Source organism: Typha latifolia, chromosome 3, assembly GCF_019914945.1.
Source record: "Typha latifolia isolate L0001 chromosome 3, TyphaL0001v2, whole genome shotgun sequence".
Classification (NCBI taxonomy): Eukaryota; Viridiplantae; Streptophyta; class Magnoliopsida; order Poales; family Typhaceae; genus Typha; species Typha latifolia.
Genome location: NC_133088.1, coordinates 15,942,424 through 15,963,781, shown reverse-complemented (window position 1 = coordinate 15,963,781; position 21,358 = coordinate 15,942,424). Strand labels below are relative to the sequence as shown.

At 39.3% G+C, this 21,358-nt stretch overlaps 5 protein-coding genes across 8 annotated transcripts; 2 read left to right on the top strand and 3 right to left on the bottom strand.

The window, feature by feature from the left end:
* The first annotated feature begins 120 nt into the window (after positions 1-120).
* Positions 121-1,699, top strand: LOC140784068 (nascent polypeptide-associated complex subunit alpha-like protein 2). The gene is made up of 4 exons (XM_073131250.1): positions 121-254; positions 342-438; positions 762-895; positions 1,171-1,699. Exons 1-4 carry the CDS (start codon positions 183-185, stop codon positions 1,513-1,515), a joined length of 648 nt encoding a protein of 215 aa, XP_072987351.1. The 5' UTR covers positions 121-182; the 3' UTR covers positions 1,516-1,699.
* Positions 1,700-2,115: 416 nt separating this feature from the next.
* Positions 2,116-5,476, bottom strand: LOC140784065 (probably inactive receptor-like protein kinase At2g46850). Of its 3 annotated transcripts, none has more exons than XM_073131246.1 (3): positions 4,124-5,476; positions 3,918-4,001; positions 2,116-3,558 (listed from the first exon to the last, which is right to left on the bottom strand). In XM_073131246.1, exons 1-3 carry the CDS (start codon positions 4,899-4,901, stop codon positions 2,492-2,494), a joined length of 1,929 nt encoding a protein of 642 aa, XP_072987347.1. In that variant the 5' UTR covers positions 4,902-5,476; the 3' UTR covers positions 2,116-2,491. The 3 variants fall into 3 exon arrangements, with proteins under 3 accessions (XP_072987347.1, XP_072987348.1, XP_072987349.1); XM_073131247.1 differs by having other exon boundaries at positions 2,116-3,555; XM_073131248.1 differs by having other exon boundaries at positions 2,116-3,540.
* A 123-nt stretch (positions 5,477-5,599) lies between these two features.
* LOC140784069 (protein CURVATURE THYLAKOID 1B, chloroplastic-like) lies at positions 5,600-7,939 on the bottom strand. The gene is made up of 6 exons (XM_073131251.1): positions 7,556-7,939; positions 6,936-7,036; positions 6,750-6,836; positions 6,605-6,667; positions 6,055-6,092; positions 5,600-5,817 (listed from the first exon to the last, which is right to left on the bottom strand). Exons 1-6 carry the CDS (start codon positions 7,725-7,727, stop codon positions 5,760-5,762), a joined length of 519 nt encoding a protein of 172 aa, XP_072987352.1. The 5' UTR covers positions 7,728-7,939; the 3' UTR covers positions 5,600-5,759.
* Positions 7,940-9,864: 1,925 nt separating this feature from the next.
* Positions 9,865-11,463, top strand: LOC140784409 (protein DMR6-LIKE OXYGENASE 1-like). The gene is made up of 4 exons (XM_073131807.1): positions 9,865-10,151; positions 10,253-10,500; positions 10,637-10,958; positions 11,151-11,463. Exons 1-4 carry the CDS (start codon positions 9,879-9,881, stop codon positions 11,397-11,399), a joined length of 1,092 nt encoding a protein of 363 aa, XP_072987908.1. The 5' UTR covers positions 9,865-9,878; the 3' UTR covers positions 11,400-11,463.
* A 311-nt stretch (positions 11,464-11,774) lies between these two features.
* LOC140784410 (uncharacterized) lies at positions 11,775-18,854 on the bottom strand. 2 transcript variants are annotated; one of them, XM_073131809.1, is made up of 6 exons: positions 18,567-18,854; positions 14,242-14,352; positions 13,692-13,777; positions 13,536-13,597; positions 12,571-12,656; positions 11,775-12,123 (listed from the first exon to the last, which is right to left on the bottom strand). In XM_073131809.1, exons 2-6 carry the CDS (start codon positions 14,320-14,322, stop codon positions 12,031-12,033), a joined length of 408 nt encoding a protein of 135 aa, XP_072987910.1. In that variant the 5' UTR covers positions 14,323-14,352; positions 18,567-18,854; the 3' UTR covers positions 11,775-12,030. The 2 variants fall into 2 exon arrangements, with proteins under 2 accessions (XP_072987910.1, XP_072987911.1); XM_073131810.1 differs by lacking the exon at positions 11,775-12,123 and adding an exon at positions 12,305-12,494 and having other exon boundaries at positions 12,571-12,657; positions 13,537-13,597; positions 18,567-18,783.
* Between the last annotated feature and the right edge of the window lie 2,504 nt (positions 18,855-21,358).

Below are 21,358 nucleotides of genomic sequence, written 5' to 3'. Positions count from 1 at the left end.
TTCTCAGATCCAACAAGCCGAATCCAGCGCCGAATAATACAAAACGGGTTATCGGGGTTATCCGGTTATAGGGTTATTGAGAATACTATCCGCTCCATCATTATCCCTACTACCAGATAAAGTCATAAAACGTTATCCGTGTGGAGAATAGCATTGCAGACGGCGCGTGCGAGGAGAAAAGGATGCCGACTCCAGTAGTCCAAGGGGAAGAAGAAGAGAAGCTCTCCTCCCTCCTCAAGGAGGAGAAACACCAAGTTGCCATCTCCTCTTACTACGATTCTTTTCTCTCTTTCGCCATCGTTTTCTTCTTCCCTTCGTCTTCTCATCTCTTTGCTCTTCAGGACGACGCCCCTGTAGTTGAAGACGTGAGGGATGAGGACGACAACGATGACGACAACGACGACGACGACGACGACGACGACGACGATGAGGCCGAAGGTTCTCCGTATTTATTTATTGATTTATTTATGTTCTTGATGGCTTTTAGGATAAATGCACTATGCTATTATGTGAATCTAGTTTTCCCTCTATCGGGCGTTATATGCGAGAATTTGAACTTTAATAAATTGCTAACAGTTTTAATTTTGGCATTGAGGTTGGAGATAGTAAACAATATCTCCATACCATAGAAAGTGAATTGGAACCTTATGGATATCATTCTGATTATAAGTTTACGGAATCATCTTATCAAAATTGGGCAGTTACTCATAATTAAATTCCACTCATTCAAATGTAGAATCTTTCCTATAATTTTGATATAGGTGAACAAGGAGGAGGTGCAAACGAGATCTCTAAGCAGAGCAGGAGTGAGAAGAAGAGCCGCAAGGCTATGTTGAAGCTTGGAATGAAACCTGTCACTGGAGTCAGTAGGGTTACCATAAAGAGGACAAAGAATGTAAGTATATCTCTATGCATTTGAGATTATCAAAAGTTTGTCTGTATACTGGTATCCTTAACGAGAAGATTAAACTATAGATCACATTGTATTTATGCTCTTAAATCTTCTAAAAAGAATGAGGATAGAAGCAATGGGTGGGGGGAAATACCCCTTCAATTTCAACAGTGTGGAAGTAAATGAGATAACAAAAGCTAACAACTTTCTTCATTGGCAAATCTCATAGATGAATTTTATCTGCTAAAGTAAATCATATGTCGATGGTCGATTTGTAGATTTTGTTCTTCATTTCAAAGCCTGATGTTTTCAAGAGCCCAAACTCTGAGACATACATCATATTTGGTGAGGCAAAAATAGAGGACTTGAGCTCTCAGTTGCAGACCCAAGCTGCTCAACAGTTCAGGATGCCAGACCTTAGCAATGCGATGGCTAAGCCTGTCGCATCTGGCACCGCAGTACCACCTGATGAAGATGAGGAGGAGATTGATGACAGTGGAGTGGAGCCCCGAGACATTGACCTCGTTATGACTCAGGCTGGTGTGTCTAGAGCTAAGGCTGTCAATGCTCTCAAAACTCACAATGGTGACATAGTCAGCGCAATCATGGAGCTCACTGCCTAGTTAGAGCAACATTGTCTAAGCTTGTCGTCATTTTTGTCTCATTGAATCTTTGGTAAAAACCACTACACTTTTGTGAGCATTTCGTTGATGCTTATTAGTTATTACCTTATCTAGCAGTTTGTAGTCCAGTAATGTATTGGACCTTTTGGTTTGCCATTCTCAATTTCATCTCGATGTTATTATATCTTTCTTGATTGTATTGCTTGCTCGTGAACCGTGCCTTAAGTTGAAAATTTGAGGCTCATGGCAGTCCAGGCTTGTACGTTGGAATGAGTGGGCCTTACCTGCAGTAGTAGCATCATACCACATGGATATTAATGCTGGGAACTCAAATATCTGGGGCATCATGCATGTTGTTGAGAATTCATCTGAGGAAACTGATTTGCAAGAAAAACCAAACGATTCGATGACTAATACACATGACTTAGAGGAGTTTAAACCAACGAACCTGAGCAAGCCGGCTACGTATCAAAGTTGAGTCCAAACATAAAATAGACTATTTTTAAGTCACAAGTCTACTATTCAAGCCAAAGCGAGGCGAAGTCCACGTATTCAAGTCTACAACTGAGCTAATAATTATTTAAACTGAGCCAAAAACTATTTAATATATATAATATTTAAAATATTATATTTGAGCTGAGTTTATCAAGCAGAGTCTAAACTAGACGACTCTGACTCAGGAATTCAAATCAAACTGAAAAACAAAAAAAGCTATTCAGCTCAAACTGAGCTCGAGCTTCAACCGATCCAGGGCGCCCTACTACTGAAACAAATTCTTACCCATAAATAAATACAACTGCAAATGCATACACCAGTCTTCGTGTTTATTAGCTAAGCACACATTTTAGACACGCAACATGGTAATTCCTTTCAATTTCAGTCAAACAGATAGTTACTATAGTTTCACAAAGATAGCCACTGTCGTCCTTCATCATGGTCAGAAAGGCAGCAAACTGCACTGAACCCACAACCCACTTTAAGGGATACGTAGAGATTCAGGAGACATAGATATCATCTGAAGGAGGCTCGAACTTGAAAATGTCTCGTCCAGTGAAATCTCTATCCTACTGCTGCTGCCTACGTTCTCTTCAACGATATGCATAAGCTCCTTCACAACTCCAATCATACATGGTCCACCGTTCCCTGTTCTTGATAAGCATTGGATGGCAAGTTTTACAACCCTCTCTACTTCGCGTTGAGCCGGGAGTTGCTTACCAGAGACGATGAACGAGTCAACTATCTCATAAAACCTTCTATCTTTCACTTTAGACAAGAATAGCTCAGGAAGATGCTCGTGTTTTGAGCCGGTTGTCAGTTCCATTAAAAGACATCCAAAGTTGTAGACAACATCTGAATCATTGGAGATAACATCTGAATCATTGGAGACAACATATGAACAGGAGACATCCAATAATCCAGACCTTATGAGCTTATACCCAGCAATTTTAGCAGAATAGTCAGAGTCAATAAGGATTTCACTGGACTTGAGGTCATTCAGATAGATCGGAGTAGAGACCTGAGACTGCAGATAAGCAAGAGCACATGCAACTTCAGTAGCAATGTTGAGTCTAAGGTACCAGGCAAGACCATGGCCTCTTTTTTGCTGCAAATGTTCATCCAGCGTCCCGGTTGAGAAGTATTCATGTACTAGAAGTAGTGAATTACCTGAGTCGAAACAGAATCCAATTATTCGGGCAATGTTTCTGTGTGAAATTTGGGAGAGAAGTTCCACTCTCTGCAGAACCTGACTGAGGTGATCTTGACTCTCGCAGTTTACTTTCTGTATAGCAACTACTGACCCATCATCAAGTACTCCAGTGTGGACTGCTCCATCAACAAAGCTGACTACTTTCTGATCTTCAAATCCTTTTGTGGCTTCATTTAGCTCTTCGTAAGTAAATTGCCGTGCGACACATGCCTTTCCAAGTATCTTTGGAAGGCATGCTGGGTCAAGATCCCAATTGTTTTGCTTGACAGGCTGCCTCAGTAGAAAGCAGAATACAAGAGCAGCAACCAGGAAGAACGCTGAAACAAATACTCCTGCTTGAAAATGAATCAAGAAAGCATAGCATATCAAAGATAACTTGACACTGAAAATTCTTGGGAAAATATGAACAACAAAATGAATTTCACATAAGCATGAGTGCAAGAACATAGATAATGGTCTAAATCATGATTCATCTCAATTTATACAAACGCTGATCAATAATAAATCTCAGATAAGGCACCTATGTATAAAGCATTTGCATATGGCTGCGAAAATGTCGATATTCATTCAGAAATTGAAGTCGCAGGAAAATAAATTGCAAGTTGAAAAGTACTGAAACATCTAGATGGACAAAAGAGAACACTTTATACTTACAAACGATAAGATTCAAGTTAATCGTAATAAAACCACATACCGGCAAGAGCAACTGCTCTCTTTGTGCAAAATTTCCCCTTGCAGCAGTCTCTACCATCAGCTGTTTGCCCATCATTGCTACAAGCTATAGAATGAAGGAAGATGTCAGCTCGACATTGGTATTTTTTTCTTCTTCTTTTTTTGTAATAAGACCAAAATGTAAGCGTTATCATAAATAAAAAAGAGAGTTATTTAACAAAATCCCGCCTTTAAAGCATCCAGCTCCTTCTTCGAATCCATCTCCTACAAACCCAGCCACGCATGCGCACCTCACCCCACCCTTCAACGCCGTGGCGTTCACCACCATTGCCCCCTCCGCGCATCCTACCCCAGCCCCACCTCCATTCTCCTTCGTTGGCACCGCCCATTCCACTTCGATCCCTCTCCTCGCCACCGACTTATCCAACACCCAACTCGAAAACCCCCTGCATCCGAATTCCTTAAACACCCCAAACGCATCCCCCGCCTTCCACACGCTCCCATCCGAGAGCGGGTAGCAGCATCCGAGATCTGTGCGGTTGTCCACATCGCAACCCTCTGCCGCCTCCCTTATCCCATCGCACCCCTCGCGGCAAATCGACGAGTCCTCGCAGTCGTACAACCGGAGGACGTTATCCGCCGTCACCGCGAAATAGCGGCCGCCGTCAAGAACCGGAGACCGGGTGACGTCAGCGTACCATCGATCGCAGGAGGAGGACGAGTTAGGGGAGTAGTCGAGGAGGAGAGATCCGGAGGAGAGGAAGTCGACGACGCGGTGAGAGGCGGATCCCATCGAGAGGTAGAGAGCGGAGGAACCGACCGCGCACGTGAGGCGGAAGGCGTCGATCTCCGGGCCGCAGGAGGAGTTGAGGTGGAAGGGAAATGGGAGGAGGATGTGCCCGCACCGCTCGCCGCAGCGGTTGGGGAATAGGGGCTGAGGAGAAACAAGGAAGAAGAGGACATAAGGGCTGAGAAGGGAGAGGAGGGAGCGTAGAGAAGGAGACATGATGATGATGAGGAGGAGGAGGAGGAGAAGGATGAGATGATGAGATTTGAGGGAAGGGGAGGGGTGTTATTGTAATTGGGAGGCATGGAGATGCGTAATGGCGTGGATGCGCGCGAGCGAGGTGAAGGGGGCATGTCGGAGTTGGGAGAGAAGAGTAGGGGAGGGGGGGGAGGTCCTTTTTTTCCGAATTTTGAATTGGAAGAGATTTCTAGGAGCGGGCGATGGGGGTGATAAGTGATAACGAGGGGGCGCTTCTCGTACGCTGGGTGCGCCGAGACGCGGGAGGGCTGTGTTGTGATTGTAGCGGGGAGAGCTTTGGGTCTTAAGATGTCGACACGTGGAGCTTCGTATGGCGTGAAGGTTGATTAAGTAGACTTGATCGTACGTGCTAGTGGGTTAGTGGCGAGATTTTATGTCAGCTGTGGAAATTTTTTATAGATATCTTAACACGATTTACTAACCTTCTTGTGAGGGGCATCGTACTTTTTAGGCGATGGAAATCATCCAAATTTTTTTGTTACTCACTAATGATCTTATTTTGAACAATAAAAAAGAAGAAGGTTAACATACAGTCTTGGAGTGAAGGCCTGCTAGGCCCCAAGTGCTATAATATGGACTTTGGATAAATAAGTCTCTTTAAATAGAGATCATCTACAGTCTACAGGGCAAATCAAACCATTTAAAAATAACGAGAAAGGTAAATCCAAATGAACGCATTATTTATCTGTTAGAGTATAATGGGTAAGATTGTACTTTATATTCCATAATTTTGGACTGCAAACATGGGAAGACTGCAAAAAGTATTTTCCTCCGGTGCTTGAGAGTGAAGTGCAGTTGCCATAGCGCATGGATGATGAATTAGCTACTCCCAATTATGTCATCGTAGATGCCCTTGATTTTTGCTATCAAAGCCTCTCTACAATTCATTGACAGCGTAATCCATGATTAGAACTATTTTCGATAAGAGTTTTCGTCAAGAAAAATTTCAAAGTTAGTACTGTATAAAAGAATCACAATTTTTTCCTTCCCTCACAATGGTGAGGATTTATTAATGTTGTCATGCTTCTTCTCAAATGGCAGTGATAGTACAGGACATAATTTTCTTTTTCTTTTTTCGAAAAAAAGAAGAAGAAAACATAGACTTGGAGCTCACCTTTCAGGCTTGTAGATAATGTTACGATAAGCAAACCACTGTAACAATAGAAAGGAGCAGTTAATCAATGCAACATCGGCAGAAAAAAAAAGAAGCAACAGAACAGTCAAGTTCAGAGTTTTAAAGTGATCTCTCAGAAAAAAAGAATCAGAATTCCAAAGAAATTAGCCGCCCACAATGAGATAGAAGCAAATAATAAATTTGATAATGCAGTATCAGAAGCAGAAAAGAAAGATGTTTCCACATTGTCCAGAAAAGAATATACACCAAGCTCTTTATGCGCGAACCGCTATTATATAGTAATCTTTCTGACTTTCTTATTTAATATAAGGTAATTATACTCTTGCCAGACAAATCTAACAGGAAAGATATATTCTTCGACAGATACATAGATGTATAACTTGATGCAGTCATATGTGTAGGACATATCCAATACAAGCTAAACTTAATTATTCTGTGAAGAACAAATGACTAAGAAGACGAACATTGTTTATCATATTAAGAGTCTGCGTCTTTAAGAAGCTGCAATGTGTAACAACTAAGAACTTACCCCTGTGTAACCAATTCCTACGAGTTCAAGAACGCCAGGCACTACGGGAAGCCTATCAATTGCCTGCATAAGTAAAGAGGCTGTTAGATTTTCTTTTTATATCTGCATAATAGCTGAGATGGTGTTAAAATTATGCTGTTCATACTGAGATCATTCCACTGGTACTCCAGAGTGCAACAACACCAGCGAATGCCAGGGAGGTCACGGCATACTTATCCTCAAGTTTGTCCCACTGTCTACAGTGAAGAGTTATAGATGATAAGGCTAGAATGTTAAGAGAATCTCATTACCTTTTCTAGTAGAGAAATAAAACATCAATGAAAAAACTGACCGCAGCTTGTACAGTTTTCACAATTTCTGGAAGCTCGGTTTGAGCCTCAGATGGTGTTTCTCCAGTAGCCATAGAAATAACATTTCTTGCAATTCGACGACCTAAATCAGAAAAATTGAGAAGCAGGAATCAACTGTCCATACTTTTTCCTCGAATTAGTGTATTCATATAACTATCCATAAAGTTCAGATGGCCATTGCGGCACTTCATAACTAAATCAACTAATGGCTGTGGTGTTAAAAAGATTTCCTAGGCAGGTTCCTTAAAGAGTTTCAGAAGATTGGGATTCAACTTGTGGTAAGTAATATTTTATAATCATGATTCAATTGATACACGCAGTGTTTCATTTACCATTCAAACTACCTTATAGGTGGCATGTTCCAAATTTTAGCAAGAGCATAGATGACTGCAGAATCTGCGACTGGTAACCTATTTGGGAAATTTATAAGTATTCATAGCTTCCATCCACGGCATGCAATCACCATTTATAACAACATTTATAGAATATATAACCAACAAACAAAAAACAAATAAAAATTGCAATTTTATGCAGCACCATGTCGAATATATCTCAAGTTAAGAAATCCTAATGCAAAGGAAACCAAAGAATGAGAACCTACAGTAGGAAGCGTTCTGGGGTCGGCTCGGTGACGCGACGTGAGGCGGCGGCAGCGGCAGCGGCAGCGGCGGAAGTCCGACGCCATGCGGGGTCTGCATACGCGCCGGGGCCTTCCCATCGGCAATGGCGGGGGAGGTGAGGCCGCAGGTGGCGTTTGTGGTGATTGAGGCCATTGCTTCTCCACAACTCCTCCTTTTAGTTGTTGGGTGGTCTGTTTGGAAGAAATAGCGCAGATGTTTCTTGATGCCCAGATATTGTGAACCGCCGAGACGCCCACCACTCGGGAGTTAGTGGTGGTGGGGAGGATGGATGGGCTGAGGTCGTAGTTAGGAGGTGGAGCTGCGTCAGGACTCAGGAGCCTTTCTTTTGTTATCCCCTTCGGAGTTCTGATCGATAATATAGTTCGATATTCTGATCCAAAATTTAGCCCGGTCCTCAACTTATCGAGGCTTTATCTAATTTATTGGGCCCAAAATACGGCCCTTTTATACAAACGTGGAGCTTTCGCTCGGCCCATCTCATCTCCCACTACGAGCACTACTCACTACTGTACCCTCGTAATAATAAGATGATCGTCTTCCTGTTTGACGGTGACAGCATGAGTGCAAAAATTCTTTTCGACATTAACTTTTAATATACATGGCACGATTTGGCCATTTATCATGGCATGCATGAGTCCGGCAGCACCTTGTTCCACCCCTCACCGACGTAATGTTCGATTCCAAATCAAAGATTATTTTATTTATTTCACGTGTCTTGAAAGAACCAACCACCGAATAATAGAATAATATACATACAGGTTTCACCAAATGCATGTCGACTAATATGTCCCCTTACCCTCACAGTAGCACTCTATGTCACTAGAGTCCAGAAAAAAGGGTTAACACCCAGTCATCCATGTGTACAACTCGATTCCATGCACGCAATTAACGTTAAACTCGGCTGCAGCTGCCTCCCTTGGGAGTTTACATGTTTTTAATTTTTTTTAATCCAAATAACTTACACCTCAAAATTTTATACAGAAAAATGGTCTATTTGATCGTACCCCTAAATAAAATGTTTAATTGTAAAGTGTTTTACTCGATCAAAAGTAAAACACCGATCAAATCAGTATTTTATCGAGAAAAATACTGATTATTTTAACGTTTTACTAAAAAAAATATGATACACATAAAACGATAAAAAAATTAAATATTTTATTGTTAAAAAAAAATACTATGCAAGAATAATATAGGTAAGAATATAAAAAAATGATTTAGAATGTCGTAACTTTGTGCTCCGTTATTTATTTTAGTCATAAAAATATATCGTTGTAGAGATACGAAGAACTATAAAATGAAATGACATAGTAATTTTTCAAAGCCAACCCCTCATTTTTCTCATATAATTCTCATTTAATACTATGACATTATTTTGACTAACTAATATTGATTAAATTACTAAAATATCTCTACCATTTCCTCTCATTTTCTATCACTCCACCATCTTCCTCATCCCCCCTCCCCCCTCCTTTTCTTCTACATTTTTGGGAAGAGAGAAATAGAACGAAGAAGATATGAGAAATTTAGTTATTTATACATTATTTTATATATTATAATAAAATATTAATTTTTTAATATTGTCTAAATTAACTTAGAGTGTTAAATAAGAATTACAAAGGAAAAAGAAATGGTTAGGTTATATAATTCTTAAAGACGATGTGTGAATCATAAAATAGATAAAATATAAGGTGTGATTTAAAAAAAAAAAAGATCGTTCTCCAAATTTTATTTAATTTTTTTTCTCGGTTCTTTCTAATAAAAATTCAACATTTTCTAAACAGAAAATACTGAACAGTTGAGCGTTTAAAATACTATACTTATTAATATTTTATCTCTAGTTACTGTGCGACAAATATATTTTAGTATTAAATTTGAGGTGAGTGTCTAGTTGGATAAATAAGATATAAAATGGATAGTTTGGTAAAATCTCCTCCTTTGGTGGCAATCCTGTTGATCTTGAATATTGGAATCCACCGCGATACGCATAGCATGAAGTCATCGTTCTCGCGTCATCAGATGTGCGTCATCATCCGGCAAACCCATGGATGGATGAAATTGACTTAGGAGAATGCGTAACCGATGTCTGAGTCATCCAGCTAACGTCGTCGGCACAAGTAAAGAAAAAATGGCATAAACGAGCCCAGAAATCATAATAAAGATTGACTTCCAAATTTACTTCGAGAAAGTCAATCACAATCAACGGCGCACGTTTGCCGACGGACACTTAATTAGTAGGCGCCGTCCTGTGCACACATTACTAATCGTCGTCATTTTTATTTTCACATGTATTGCTCTATAAATACGAAGACTACCTACCGAGGTTTCATGTACTTGTTATCCATGGCGTCTCTCCTCCTAACAGACCTCGTCTCCCACGGCAAGCAAGTCCCCTCGAGCTACATCAGGCCCCTGGGCGATCGGCCAAACCTACTCTATCTGGAGTCATCTCCCAATTTAAATATTCCTCTCATAGACTTTCAGGAATTTGATGGCCCTGGTCGACATCGTGTGGTTAAAGAGATCTGTTTGGCATGCCAAAACGATGGATTTTTCATGGTATGGCAAACTTTTTCTCAATCTCAAACTAACAACTTTTATATGTACAGGTCTTTGCTGTTCGTCCATGCATGAATGATGAGTTCTCTTTTTATGATCAGGTGAAGAATCACTGCATCCCCGACACCGTCGTCGACGGCATGCTACGTGTGTCGAGAGAGTTCTTTCACTTGCCGGCCCCGGAGAGGCTGAAGTGCTACTCCGACGACCCGAAAAAGACGACGAGGTTGTCGACGAGCTTCAACGTGCGCGCGGAGAAGGTTAGCAATTGGAGGGACTTCCTCAGACTCCATTGCCACCCTCTCGAGGACTTCATCCACGAGTGGCCTGCTAATCCTCAAGACTTCAGGTACGTACTTCTTTGCAGAAGGAACCATCGATATGTGTATATATATATAGAGAGAGAGAGAGAGAGAGAGAGCTAGTTAGCTAGGTGAACTAACTAAGTTGTGGGCAATGCTGAGATATGTGAGTTGAGCTTACAGGGAAGTAGTAGGAGAGTACTCTAAGCATGCAAGAGAACTGGCACTCAGACTATTAGAGGCCATTGCAGAGAGCCTGGGATTGGAAAAGGATAACATGGTGAAAGCCTTAGGGAAACAGGCACAGCACATGGCTATCAACTACTACCCGCCATGCCCACAACCTGAGCTCACGTATGGACTCCCTGGTCACAAAGATCCCAATGCCATCACCATACTCCTCCAAGATGGCGTCTCTGGCTTGCAAGTTCTCCGAGACGACGAATGGGTGGCAATAAACCCCGTACCAAACTCCTTGGTGATCAACATCGGTGATCAACTGCAGGTAGCTAGCTATGAAAGACTGAATCTTTAATTATTTACTTAGCCTACCTAGTACTTGAAATAATAAAACTAAACCAACTTGTCCTGACATTTGTTCTTTATTTTATCTATTAGATTCGAAATAAGTAGCATAAAAAATGACGAAAACGCTAAAGTCTTTTTGAGTCTTATTTATATATTGTTAATTGTACAGGTACTTAGCAACGGTCGTTATAAAAGTGTACTTCACCGAGTAGTAGTAAACAGCCAGAGGGAGAGGATCTCTGTGCCCACTTTCTACTGTCCATCTCCGGATGCGTTAATAAAACCAGCAGAAGCCCTCATAGATGAAGAGCACCCTGCAGCATATAAAAGCTTCACATATGAGGAGTACTATGAGAGGTTTTGGAACCGAGGGCTCCTATCTGCGAGCTGCCTTGATTTGTTCAAAGTTAATGATTAAATCGAGTCCTTATATATAATTAGGATTAAATATTTTGATCCCCTCAACTCTAGGGGATTATCTATTTTCACCTCCTCATTCCTTTTTTTTTTTTTTTTGTTCAACAACTTAACTTTCTAATTATTTAAAATCATCAAGTAGGTCATTTACTTCACATATTTAGTACATAATATTTAATAGAAAGATTACACTTTGATCCCTTCACTTATAAGTGAGGATTTTCACTTTCACCATTATACCGAGCATAATTGTTTTATTGATGATTTTGAATAGTTGAGGGAGTGAACATCCTCACTTATAAGTGAAGGGATCAAAGTGTAATTATCCTATTAAATATTATATATTTTGAGATTGCACAAAAACAGGGTAGAGCTCTGACAGCCAAAATTGGCAGAGTAATTCTCCAAAACAAATTGATTTCCTTATTACATATCGTCTAGGAGAAATTTTCTCAAGATAAAATTGGAGGAATCCATTCTCAAGCAATACAACGCTACCATCTAAAATAACTGGAGAGAACATTCGATGCCTGTGATGGCAAATATAAATCCGACAGGGAATAAAGTGATAAATGGCACAAAATAAAGAGCATTAGACATCCAGTATCAACAAAACCCTTTTTAAATAGGGACTAAAGGTACTTCCTTGCAAGTGCTCGAACTTTGGTATCAAAGTGCGACGATGTAATTCTTGACCCAGGTAAATAGAGCGGATTCATCAAAATCTGTTCAAATAAACAAAGAAATGAACCCTGATCAGGAAAAGCTAGTATGAAGCATCTCCACTTCTGAGTGGCTACTTGTGGCACTAATCACAGTAAATGGATTATGTAATTCACAATAAAATAGCATCATTTACGAACGTTACAACTGTATGGCGGACAAAAGTCAGTGAAAATCAAGAACGATAGGAAGAATCACAATGGATAAGTGCGATGATTGTCACAAAGCAACATATTTAAAAATGACTTGGAGTTCAGAAAACAAAGTAATATCTGCACCATATTGAAAGTGTTACACAGTAATCAATTTTGTTAAATCGTATCCTTCATCCATAATCTGAAATCATCTTTATACAGTGATGCGTAAGAAATTCCTGGAAAAATTATGCACCAAACAATTATGTAATATTTGAACTGGTAAAGGACAAATGGGGGGAGTAGCAGTATTACCTTGATATATAATTCATGGACTTCTTGAAAAAAGCTTTTTATTCCATCCTCATTGCGAGAATCATGTAGCAACATCAATCTAGTGTGTATGATTTGGACAGTTAAAGAAATTAAATAGAGCCTTAAGAGGTCACAAAGGTTAATGCGATTAACAGAAGTAACAACACAAAGGGATAATTCCACTTAGATCCCTAAACTTTTTCATTTTTGATATATAGATCTCCTAAACTATTGAAAACATCTCAAATCCCTCATCCATTAGTTTTTCATTATAATTTCCATCTATAAATTATCATGTGACTCACATAATTAAATTTGTGATCTTCATACCCTTATTTTTCGAGGGAAGAGAAAAAATATTAATACACCAAAATACCATTATAAATAAAGGGGCAATTTTTGTCTTTTGAACTTATTCATCAGGGGAGTCCGAGGTTTCCAATAGCTTAGGAGGATCTATGTATACTATAAAAAAAAAGTTCAAAGGGTATCTATAAAAATATGCAATAGCTCATGAAGTTTAAAAGTTCAAACAGTATCTATGAAAATATGCAATAGCTCATAAAGTTTAAATATAACTATCCCTAATACAAATATAATAAATGAAACAATCTTCATAGACAGCAAGGATATGTTTTTCTTATATTGCTTGCTTGATTTCTATGATAAAGAAAGATATGCTCTACATAAATGAGTTGTTTTCTTATATACATTGCTTGACTTCTAATATGAAGAAAGTTATGTTCTTGAATCTAAGATAATATAAACTAGTTGTTGCCAAGGAAATTTTAAGAGCAAGAAGCTCTAGAAGATGTCTGACAAGTAAACAAAACTACAATTCTGAAATGCTCCATTTATGTGCTTAAAATTGAAACTAAAAATGTATAGTTAATGTTGCAGCTAAACTATCAGGTATTCAACCACTGTGCACAGAATTTTTAATCAATGTATTTTGGAGAGGATATGACCAGCAGTGACATAAACAGAGACCACCAAGTCATTGAACCGGTCTACTGATTTCAAAAACCTGCACGAGCTATGATTAGAAGAAACTATTTGAAGATTATGAAGCCTGGAGAAGAAACACATAAGCATTAATCCAGCTAAATGTAAAACCGCACATAGCATTTGTATTCCATGCAAGGTCTTGAACAATATCCAGTGCTGCATGTAGAATAAATTGGTGTTGATGAGCAGCTTCTTCTTTCTGCCATAAGGGAAAAAAAAATCTAAAAGTTCTTCAACCACCGTCTGCAAATTCAAACTTGCAATTATAGCTAAGACAATACCACAATCATATTTTCATTCGCATAGCACATTTGCATAAGTATCTACATTCATGACAGTGCAAAGAGGATGCTTGGATATAGTCATCTAACAGTACGGTTCACCTAAGAAAAATATTTGGTTTTGAAAACAAACAAATAGTTCATTCAACGAATTAGACCATTTCATGATAATGCATAATCAGACAGACTTTCAATTGTTTCAGGGCAAGATAAGTTACTGAAATTAATTCAACAAACTTTCAAAGTCTGTTACATGATAATTTATCAAAAATTATAAAAAGAGAATGCTTCACATGTTAAAAACTTAAAATGCTATAGCTGGACTGAAAAAAGAATCACAAAACCATAATAACTTAGTGTGATATATGGAGATAACAACTACCTTAACTGTAGAGGCCACTTCAGCTTCATATATGGGAATGTCATTCCTACTGACTATAATGAAGCATGCGGTGGTTGCCATGACCTAAAAGGCAAGCTGGCAATTGCCGACCTGAACATCACAGAAGAGAATCAATACATGGCGATTGCTGACCTGATACATCAGATAAGAGTATCAAACTAGCTCGTGAATTCTAGTCATTGCCATTGTCTCTCTTTGCATTTCCTTAAGGATTTCAAATCTAATTCACACATACATAACAGTTTAAACCATAAAGCATCATTTAGATCACAAGAAAATACACTAAATGGAGCACTTATCTCATCCCACGAAACCATACTACTACGCCTACACCTCAACAGTGTTTAAAGTTTGCCAACCCGCAGAAGCATTTCTATTTGATGATGTATTACAAAGTTCCTCTTTTCCCAATTGCCAAGTAACATGTCAAAGTAAGCCAAGAGGTTACGCCAATTATGTCATACTAAACCAAGAGTAAGGGGTTTCATAGCCACGTTGTTTCCATACCCCCAAAGTGTTTCTCATACACTAGGAAGATCTCCTCTGCAAGCACACAAGTGGGAAGCCCATAATTCAGAAAATGAGGAACAAAAACAATCTCTATACTCGTGCTGTTTCAGTAGCTAGAAATCCTGGTTCATTCCAGTTTCCTGTTCATAAGCACTGAAGATCCTAGATATAGAAGAATTAAGTTGCAAGATACAGGACTCTTCTTATCCTTGTTTCCTTTTTTACCCCCAAGGGTGAGAACTCTGGTCCACATCTGGATATTTGATATGATTTGCATTAGAGGACTGGAAGATCGCAGTATCTAGTCAGAATTGAAGGGAAAAGGAAGTCAAACTTGAATTTCTTCACCATTTTCATTTTTATATCAGATCACAAATTCTTATGGACAACTAAATCAATGCACCAAGGAAACTAAATAAGATAATTTATAGATTGCTAAGTAATCCTAATTCTTGGTTTCTGGCAAATCCCAATTTGGTAACTATGTAAACACCTATAACTTCAGACTGTATTAACAAAAAATCCTGCTCTCCGTTCACTTAAATTTCCACTCTGTTTTCACCCTCCTACTTTCACCTCAGCTTCAAATGCCAAACACCCCAAAAGTTTCTTCCTTGACCATTAGTAATAGCCCTAAACTTTATCCTCAGCTGGAAACCCTCAAGAAACAATAGCGCCAAAGATATCCATGCACTGGAAACAGCAATTACAAACATCTGAGGAACTATGATTTCAAAGAAAACCCACTTGATATTCTATTCTCTCTTACCCATGATCCCATCTAAGCTCGAATGGGCATTACAAACATCAACATTTGGACAAGGAAACATCAGTCTACGAACTAAACAAACAGATTTCTTGATTAAAAGCAAGAAACATAATGATATCCTGTAGAGTCCATATTTAATCGGATCTTTCTCCTGAAGCTTGGAATTGACAAATCCATCAACAGTTCTTGCATTGAATCGAAGAAAAGAGTAAAAGCATGCCAACTTAATCACGATCCTACATATAAAAGGCAGCAATGAAGTGAAGATTTAGATCTGGACTCGCAAAGAAGAATCGACGCAAAGAGCCGACTATAATGCGGCTTCTTATTAGGCACAACGAAGAGAGAAGGTGAGATGGGCTAATTATGAACTTCCGGTTCGCCTGTTTCTTGCTGCCGTTATACACAAATATCGGGCTTGGAGAGGTACTCAAGCAAATTAAGAGATTCATCAAGGGTATGTGTAAAAAGGATAATCTAACCGTTTATTGTTTTTGACGGACAGTTTAAGGTTCGTAATGTGCTTCCCTCTTACATGGAAGGAAGATCATCTACAGACCTGGATGTAGAAATTTGCTGCAGTCGCTTACTTGGCAACTTCAACCGTGCAACAAATCATCCAACAAATTTCCACAGGTCAAGGGATTCCAAGTAAGCAGATGCACTAAATTCGTTCTTACAAGAATGCATGTGTCTTTTACCCTAGATCTATTATCTCTCATCTATCCTCCATCTCCTCCTTAGGAACCCCACCTTCGGCATCTACCACCACCGAGATCCGATTCTTCTCTTTCTATCCATCGCCGAAATTGACCTCTATTATCCAAGAAAACTTTATGGAACACTGTCGATCTCACAAGTAACCCTCATTGATCATCACTTTATTGTTCATGTTTAATTGTTGTGTTGTTTTTAATTGTAATCCATCTTACTGAATTGCAATTAATGGACATATTATTAGATCTTTTGATCTCTCTTCTTCGAGTCTCGGTTTTCATACACTAGGAAGATCTTTGGGTGTGTTGGGATCTCTGACTAATTCAAGTTTTTTTTTTTCTTTGTGGGGCGGGGGGGTCTATCTTTGTATAGATATTAAAAACTTATAATTTCAAACTCGCTGGATGACATGTTTGCTAAACTATCTAATAGTCACATAGTACTTTTTTCCATTCCAGAATCACAAAAACATACTATTCTTAGACTAAAGTGCCCTTGCTTTATTTTTAAGTGAGAGAGAAATGTCTGCTTTTCTTTAATGCCAGTTTATCTTTAAAAGACATCAACGATTTCTTTCCACCTTGGTCCATTGAACATCCTCCCTTTCTGATAACCGCTATTATCTTGAAGCTTAAAGAGCTATAGCGTGCATGAATCCATTTGGTCATTCCACTTTTGATTTCTTGTTGAAGAACTAGTTTTATTTGCACGCGTCTTCATCCTTGGCATGCACCTTCATTCCTCCTATCCTATCTTATACAACCCCACAGACCCAATCCTTAAATGATACAAAAAAAACAAAAAAAATACATTACGAAGAGAAATACATTACTGGCAATATACATTATGTCATTGTTGTGACTTGGATTATGATAATAACATTTTAACAAAAAAATAATATCAAGAAAAACCATATTAAGCAAACAATTAAAAATTGCATTTGGCAGAAATAAGCAAGCACCAATTATAACCCCCAACGTGGCCCTTCTTTGCAAGTCCTGCGCAATCACTTGTATATAACAAAGCCCTATCAGTAGTGGCAACTTTATCAAAAAACCAACAAGTTCCAGAAAAATATAGGAAGGAAAATAGCAGATGCCATGAGAAACCCATGTCTAAGTGCTGATCAACAACAGCTAAATCCACAATATTTACAAGCCCAAGCAGATCACCACGTCTAATAGACAAAAAGAGCCTGCAAATCTGAACTACCCATATGAAAAGCTGAAGACTTTTAACTTAAGGAAATAAATTAAAGAAGGAAACGATCAGATTGCTTTCAAATAGACTTACTACAATAAGCTGAAAGGAAAACCCCCAAAGCACTAAACAAGAGAATCTAGTATCATTGTGGACTTGGATACGGTTCAAAAGCAAGATCAATCACATCTAAGTTGAACTGAAAATCTAAATTTTCTGAAAGTAAAACGCTCATACGGCATCTGAATTTCAATATTTCACATGAAAAGCTGATCAGATTGCTTTCAAATAGAATACACAAGCTGAAAGCCCCAAAGCACTAAACAAGAGAATCTAAGATCATTGTGGACTTGAATAGGGTTCAAAAGCAAGATCAATCACATATAAGTAGAACTGAAAATCTAAATATTGTGAAAGTAAAACTTTTTCATACGGCATCTGAATTTCAATATTTCAATCTGTCGCAATGGAAATTTTGGACCTTGGAGGGAAGACTAATGATGTCTCATGCATGTGTATTCTCACCATCCTGAGCCCAAAATTTCCGTCAAACCCCAGTGGCAATTATCTCTAGGACCAACTTTTGAATACCAGGGACTCGCCTCTGAGGCCAATCATCGAACATCTTATGGGCTTTGATTTCTTAAATAATCCCGACATGGTATCCTCTGACTATATCCTATTCCTTCTCAATTCAAATCCATAAACACATCTCTAAATAACAGAACAACTGAAAACTAAAGACCCAATTTACCAGTGCCCATCAGAATCCACCAAGATCCAAGCTTTCCCACAAAAATTCCAATTCATGTCAAACACAACAAAACCCAATTGAGATCACGCAGACCCTCATGATCAAATTTGCCGCAAGCAATGCTCGCCTAGGAAAGCCTTAAAAAAAACCATTTTGATCACTTACCAAGAGCACCATGGTTAATAAAGGCAGCACGAAGAAACTAAGTCAGAAAAAAAAGGGGAAATATTAATCTCGGAAGTTTGCTTGCCCCAGGTGAGTAGTACAAGGGAGGGAGACGCGGAGCTCAAAACAATTTCATCACAAAAGAACAAAAATATTTCAGTTCACAAACACTTAAAATTGCAAGCGTACCGTGGTGATTTCCGTTCAAATTGATGGATCAGTAATGCGCAAAACTTGACAGATAATAGGATCGGTGGAGGGTTTGGGTTGTCGGTCGTGCGGAGAACTCGATGGATCGCCGGATCGGTGAAGGTTATGGTTGTCGGCGGTAGAGATGGTCAGGGGACGAAGGGTTAAAAGAAATAAATAAATTTGTAAATAACACCCTACATTTTCATTGTTTTCTGATTAACACGCGTGTCGTGTTTGAGGATTTAGTAACTCGACCATAATTTTTCCCTATAATTTTTATATAATACTCTACCGCTATGGTCATCTAGGTATTTTAAAATATCTTAATAGAATATTTATTTGTTAATAATCTTTCGTTTGAAAATAGTTAGATCAAGTTAACTCAAAATATTATATAAAATTATTAAGAAGAAAAAAATGACGAATTAAATTATAAAATCCGACAAAGATGGGATATTAATTAGAAAATACTAAAAATATTTGGGCGTCATTTTAAAATTTTCAACAAAAAAACTCTCTAGATTATAGTTGTAAAAGAGTTGGAGTTGGGCCCAACTTGGCTCAGCTAAAGAGGTGAAAAAATTCAGCTCTACTCAAGCTCAAGCTTAGTTTCGAGCTGGAAAAGCCTAGCTCAATTTAGCTTATCTCCAGCTTGACGAGGCTCGAGCGTGGCTCAGCTCAACTCCTTTTGTTGTTATTAGTTTCCCTCACGTCTCACCACTATAAGTCTGATGCAATACCTCGTCGTAGGAGAAAACTCTTTTGTCAGAGTAGCTTTCGAACCCTATCTTCCTTACGGCGTCGGCGAGGCAAATGTTGCCATGTAACCCTAGGTTTGAGTTGGCCAGTGGTGAGGGGGGAGCTTGCCGAAAAGCAAAGCGACAGAGGGCCTCAGCGTCTTCCCCATCTTCATTTTGGCCTCGTCAAACGAATCAAGCAAAGAGCTTGAGGGAGAGGGCCTCGGCGGTGGCGTCGGCAATGCCTTACATGGCGGCGAAGGTGATGTTGGTGAACTTAGGGTGGAGACGAGACCAAAGGAAGGTGAAGAGACTTACTCGTCGGCTGCTCGTCTGTATGGCTTCGCTCGGGCTTCGATTCATCATTTTGAGCGTTAACCTTAAAAGGAGGCAACAAGGGAAGGGGATATCTCACCAACAAAGCGGCTTCGAGGATGAGGACGGCGACGGGCGTCCCGTCGGCAAGGACTCGACAAAGGAGTGAGTGGGAGGGGTCGTGGAGGTGGACAAAGACAATGACTGAGTGTCATAGATATAGGGAAGAATTGAGCGAAAAGAGAAAAGGGTGAGAGAAAATGAGAGGACGAGGTCATGTGAGTCACTAGAATTCATCTGCTATTATATATATATTGTGTGTGTGTGTGTGTGTCAAGCCTAATCAAGTCCAACTCAGCTCAACTTGATAATACATTTGAGCTTAAATATATTAGCTTGGCTTAGCTCATTTAGAGCTCGAGTAAAGCTCACGAGCTTCACGAGATCACGAGCTTTTCTGAGAGCCCTAATTATAGTACCGAAGTAGGGCTATCAAAAAAGCCCGTAAATTCGTGAGACTAGTGGACTCGGCTCAAGCTCTAAATAAGGCTAGCATAGCCGACTTTTTTGGGCTTGAATATATTATAGAGCCGAGCTCAATACCGTAGCAATGTATAAATATATACACATTAATCCATATAAGACAGCCTGTGACCCACCACCACTACCACTGCAACCCACGTCATGATGCCTCCCCAAAAACCGTTGCTCTTCTATTAATAAATCAAAATCCTATCTTTACCTCTCTATCAACTCCCTAAACTCTTTTTAAAAAAAAACTCCCTAAACTCTTCCTCTATTGTCTTAAGCATCAGAGAGATTTTTTTTTTTTTTTAAAAAAAACATCACAGAGAGAGGCGTCCTTATCTCCACGACCTCTATGCCTTGGCTTCATCCTCTTCTCCAAGCTGAAAGCAATTGAATTCCTTGATCTCCACCAAGCTCCCCCACATCTCTTGTACAAAGTAGTCGTACTTGGGCTTAAAGTTTTTCTCAATGCTGAAAGTAAAGGGCATCTCAGCACCATTTCCACAGCCTCCCTCTCTTGACAGCCCAAGACCCATCAAGAACCCAACTTTGGCATCAAAGTCTTCTCCACACTGGGCACAAGCAGCACTGGATCATGATACGCCAACGAGTTCACAAGTCCTTGAATCCTAGCTTTTGGAGGTAGAACAGAGCAGGCTTAAGCTAGTCTGGGACACTCGAAGTAAGAAGCCTTGGGCATTTGTTGATGACCCTCCTGAAGTTAAGAATCAAGGACTCCGAGGTCGTTGGACAAGAAGGCGAAGACTGAGCTGAGGTTGGCGCGGATACTACTTGGCCGGCCCCAAACCCTCCCATCGAGCTGGAGATGAGTGGAGTCGAGCTAAGCCTTTTCAGCTCGAATCGAGCTCGAGCTGAAAAAATCCAGCAGTCGAGCCGAGCCGAGCTGGGCCCAGCTCGCTCAAGCTCGGCTCGTTTACACCCCTATTTAACCGAAGTGGGAGAGGGTAAATTAGTTATTATATTAAAAATAAGTTGGTGAGATATTTTAAAATTTTATCACAGCTAAAATCTGAAATAAGATATTCGAAATAAAATAATTTATTTTATTTTCTATTTCAGAATTTAATTTTGGATTTCGGGATATGACATAGTTTTTTAAAATACAAAATTTATTCTGAAATAACTTATAGTTACGAATAAAATCTAATTATTATTTATCATTGAGCATTCATCACTTTAATCATTCTC

Bases quoted from the DNA above. Each gene is read 5' to 3' on its own strand.
- LOC140784068 (XM_073131250.1), top strand. From the start codon at position 183: ATGCCGACTCCAGTAGTCCAAGGGGAAGAAGAAGAGAAGCTCTCCTCC. The intron at 255-341 runs GTTGCCATCTCC...TTTGCTCTTCAG, and splicing joins TCAAGGAGGAGAAACACCAA to GACGACGCCCCTGTAGTTGA. The intron at 896-1,170 runs GTAAGTATATCT...GTCGATTTGTAG, and splicing joins CCATAAAGAGGACAAAGAAT to ATTTTGTTCTTCATTTCAAA.
- LOC140784065 (XM_073131246.1), bottom strand. From the start codon at position 4,901: ATGTCTCCTTCTCTACGCTCCCTCCTCTCCCTTCTCAGCCCTTATGTC. The intron at 4,002-4,123 runs GCGGGATTTTGT...TTCATTCTATAG, and splicing joins AGGAGCTGGATGCTTTAAAG to CTTGTAGCAATGATGGGCAA. The intron at 3,559-3,917 runs GTATGTGGTTTT...TTCATTTTCAAG, and splicing joins GAGAGCAGTTGCTCTTGCCG to CAGGAGTATTTGTTTCAGCG.
- LOC140784069 (XM_073131251.1), bottom strand. From the start codon at position 7,727: ATGGCCTCAATCACCACAAACGCCACCTGCGGCCTCACCTCCCCCGCC. The intron at 7,037-7,555 runs GTAGGTTCTCAT...TTTCTGATTTAG, and splicing joins ACCCCAGAACGCTTCCTACT to GTCGTCGAATTGCAAGAAAT. The intron at 5,818-6,054 runs GTGAGCTCCAAG...AATGAATTGTAG, and splicing joins ATTATCTACAAGCCTGAAAG to AGAGGCTTTGATAGCAAAAA.
- LOC140784409 (XM_073131807.1), top strand. From the start codon at position 9,879: ATGTATTGCTCTATAAATACGAAGACTACCTACCGAGGTTTCATGTAC. The intron at 10,501-10,636 runs GTACGTACTTCT...TTGAGCTTACAG, and splicing joins GCTAATCCTCAAGACTTCAG to GGAAGTAGTAGGAGAGTACT. The intron at 10,959-11,150 runs GTAGCTAGCTAT...TTAATTGTACAG, and splicing joins ACATCGGTGATCAACTGCAG to GTACTTAGCAACGGTCGTTA.
- LOC140784410 (XM_073131809.1), bottom strand. From the start codon at position 14,322: ATGGCAACCACCGCATGCTTCATTATAGTCAGTAGGAATGACATTCCC. The intron at 12,657-13,535 runs ATATCCTCTCCA...TCCAAATCATAC, and splicing joins TGTTTATGTCACTGCTGGTC to ACACTAGATTGATGTTGCTA. The intron at 12,124-12,570 runs GTAATACTGCTA...TTATTTGAACAG, and splicing joins TCCATGAATTATATATCAAG to ATTTTGATGAATCCGCTCTA.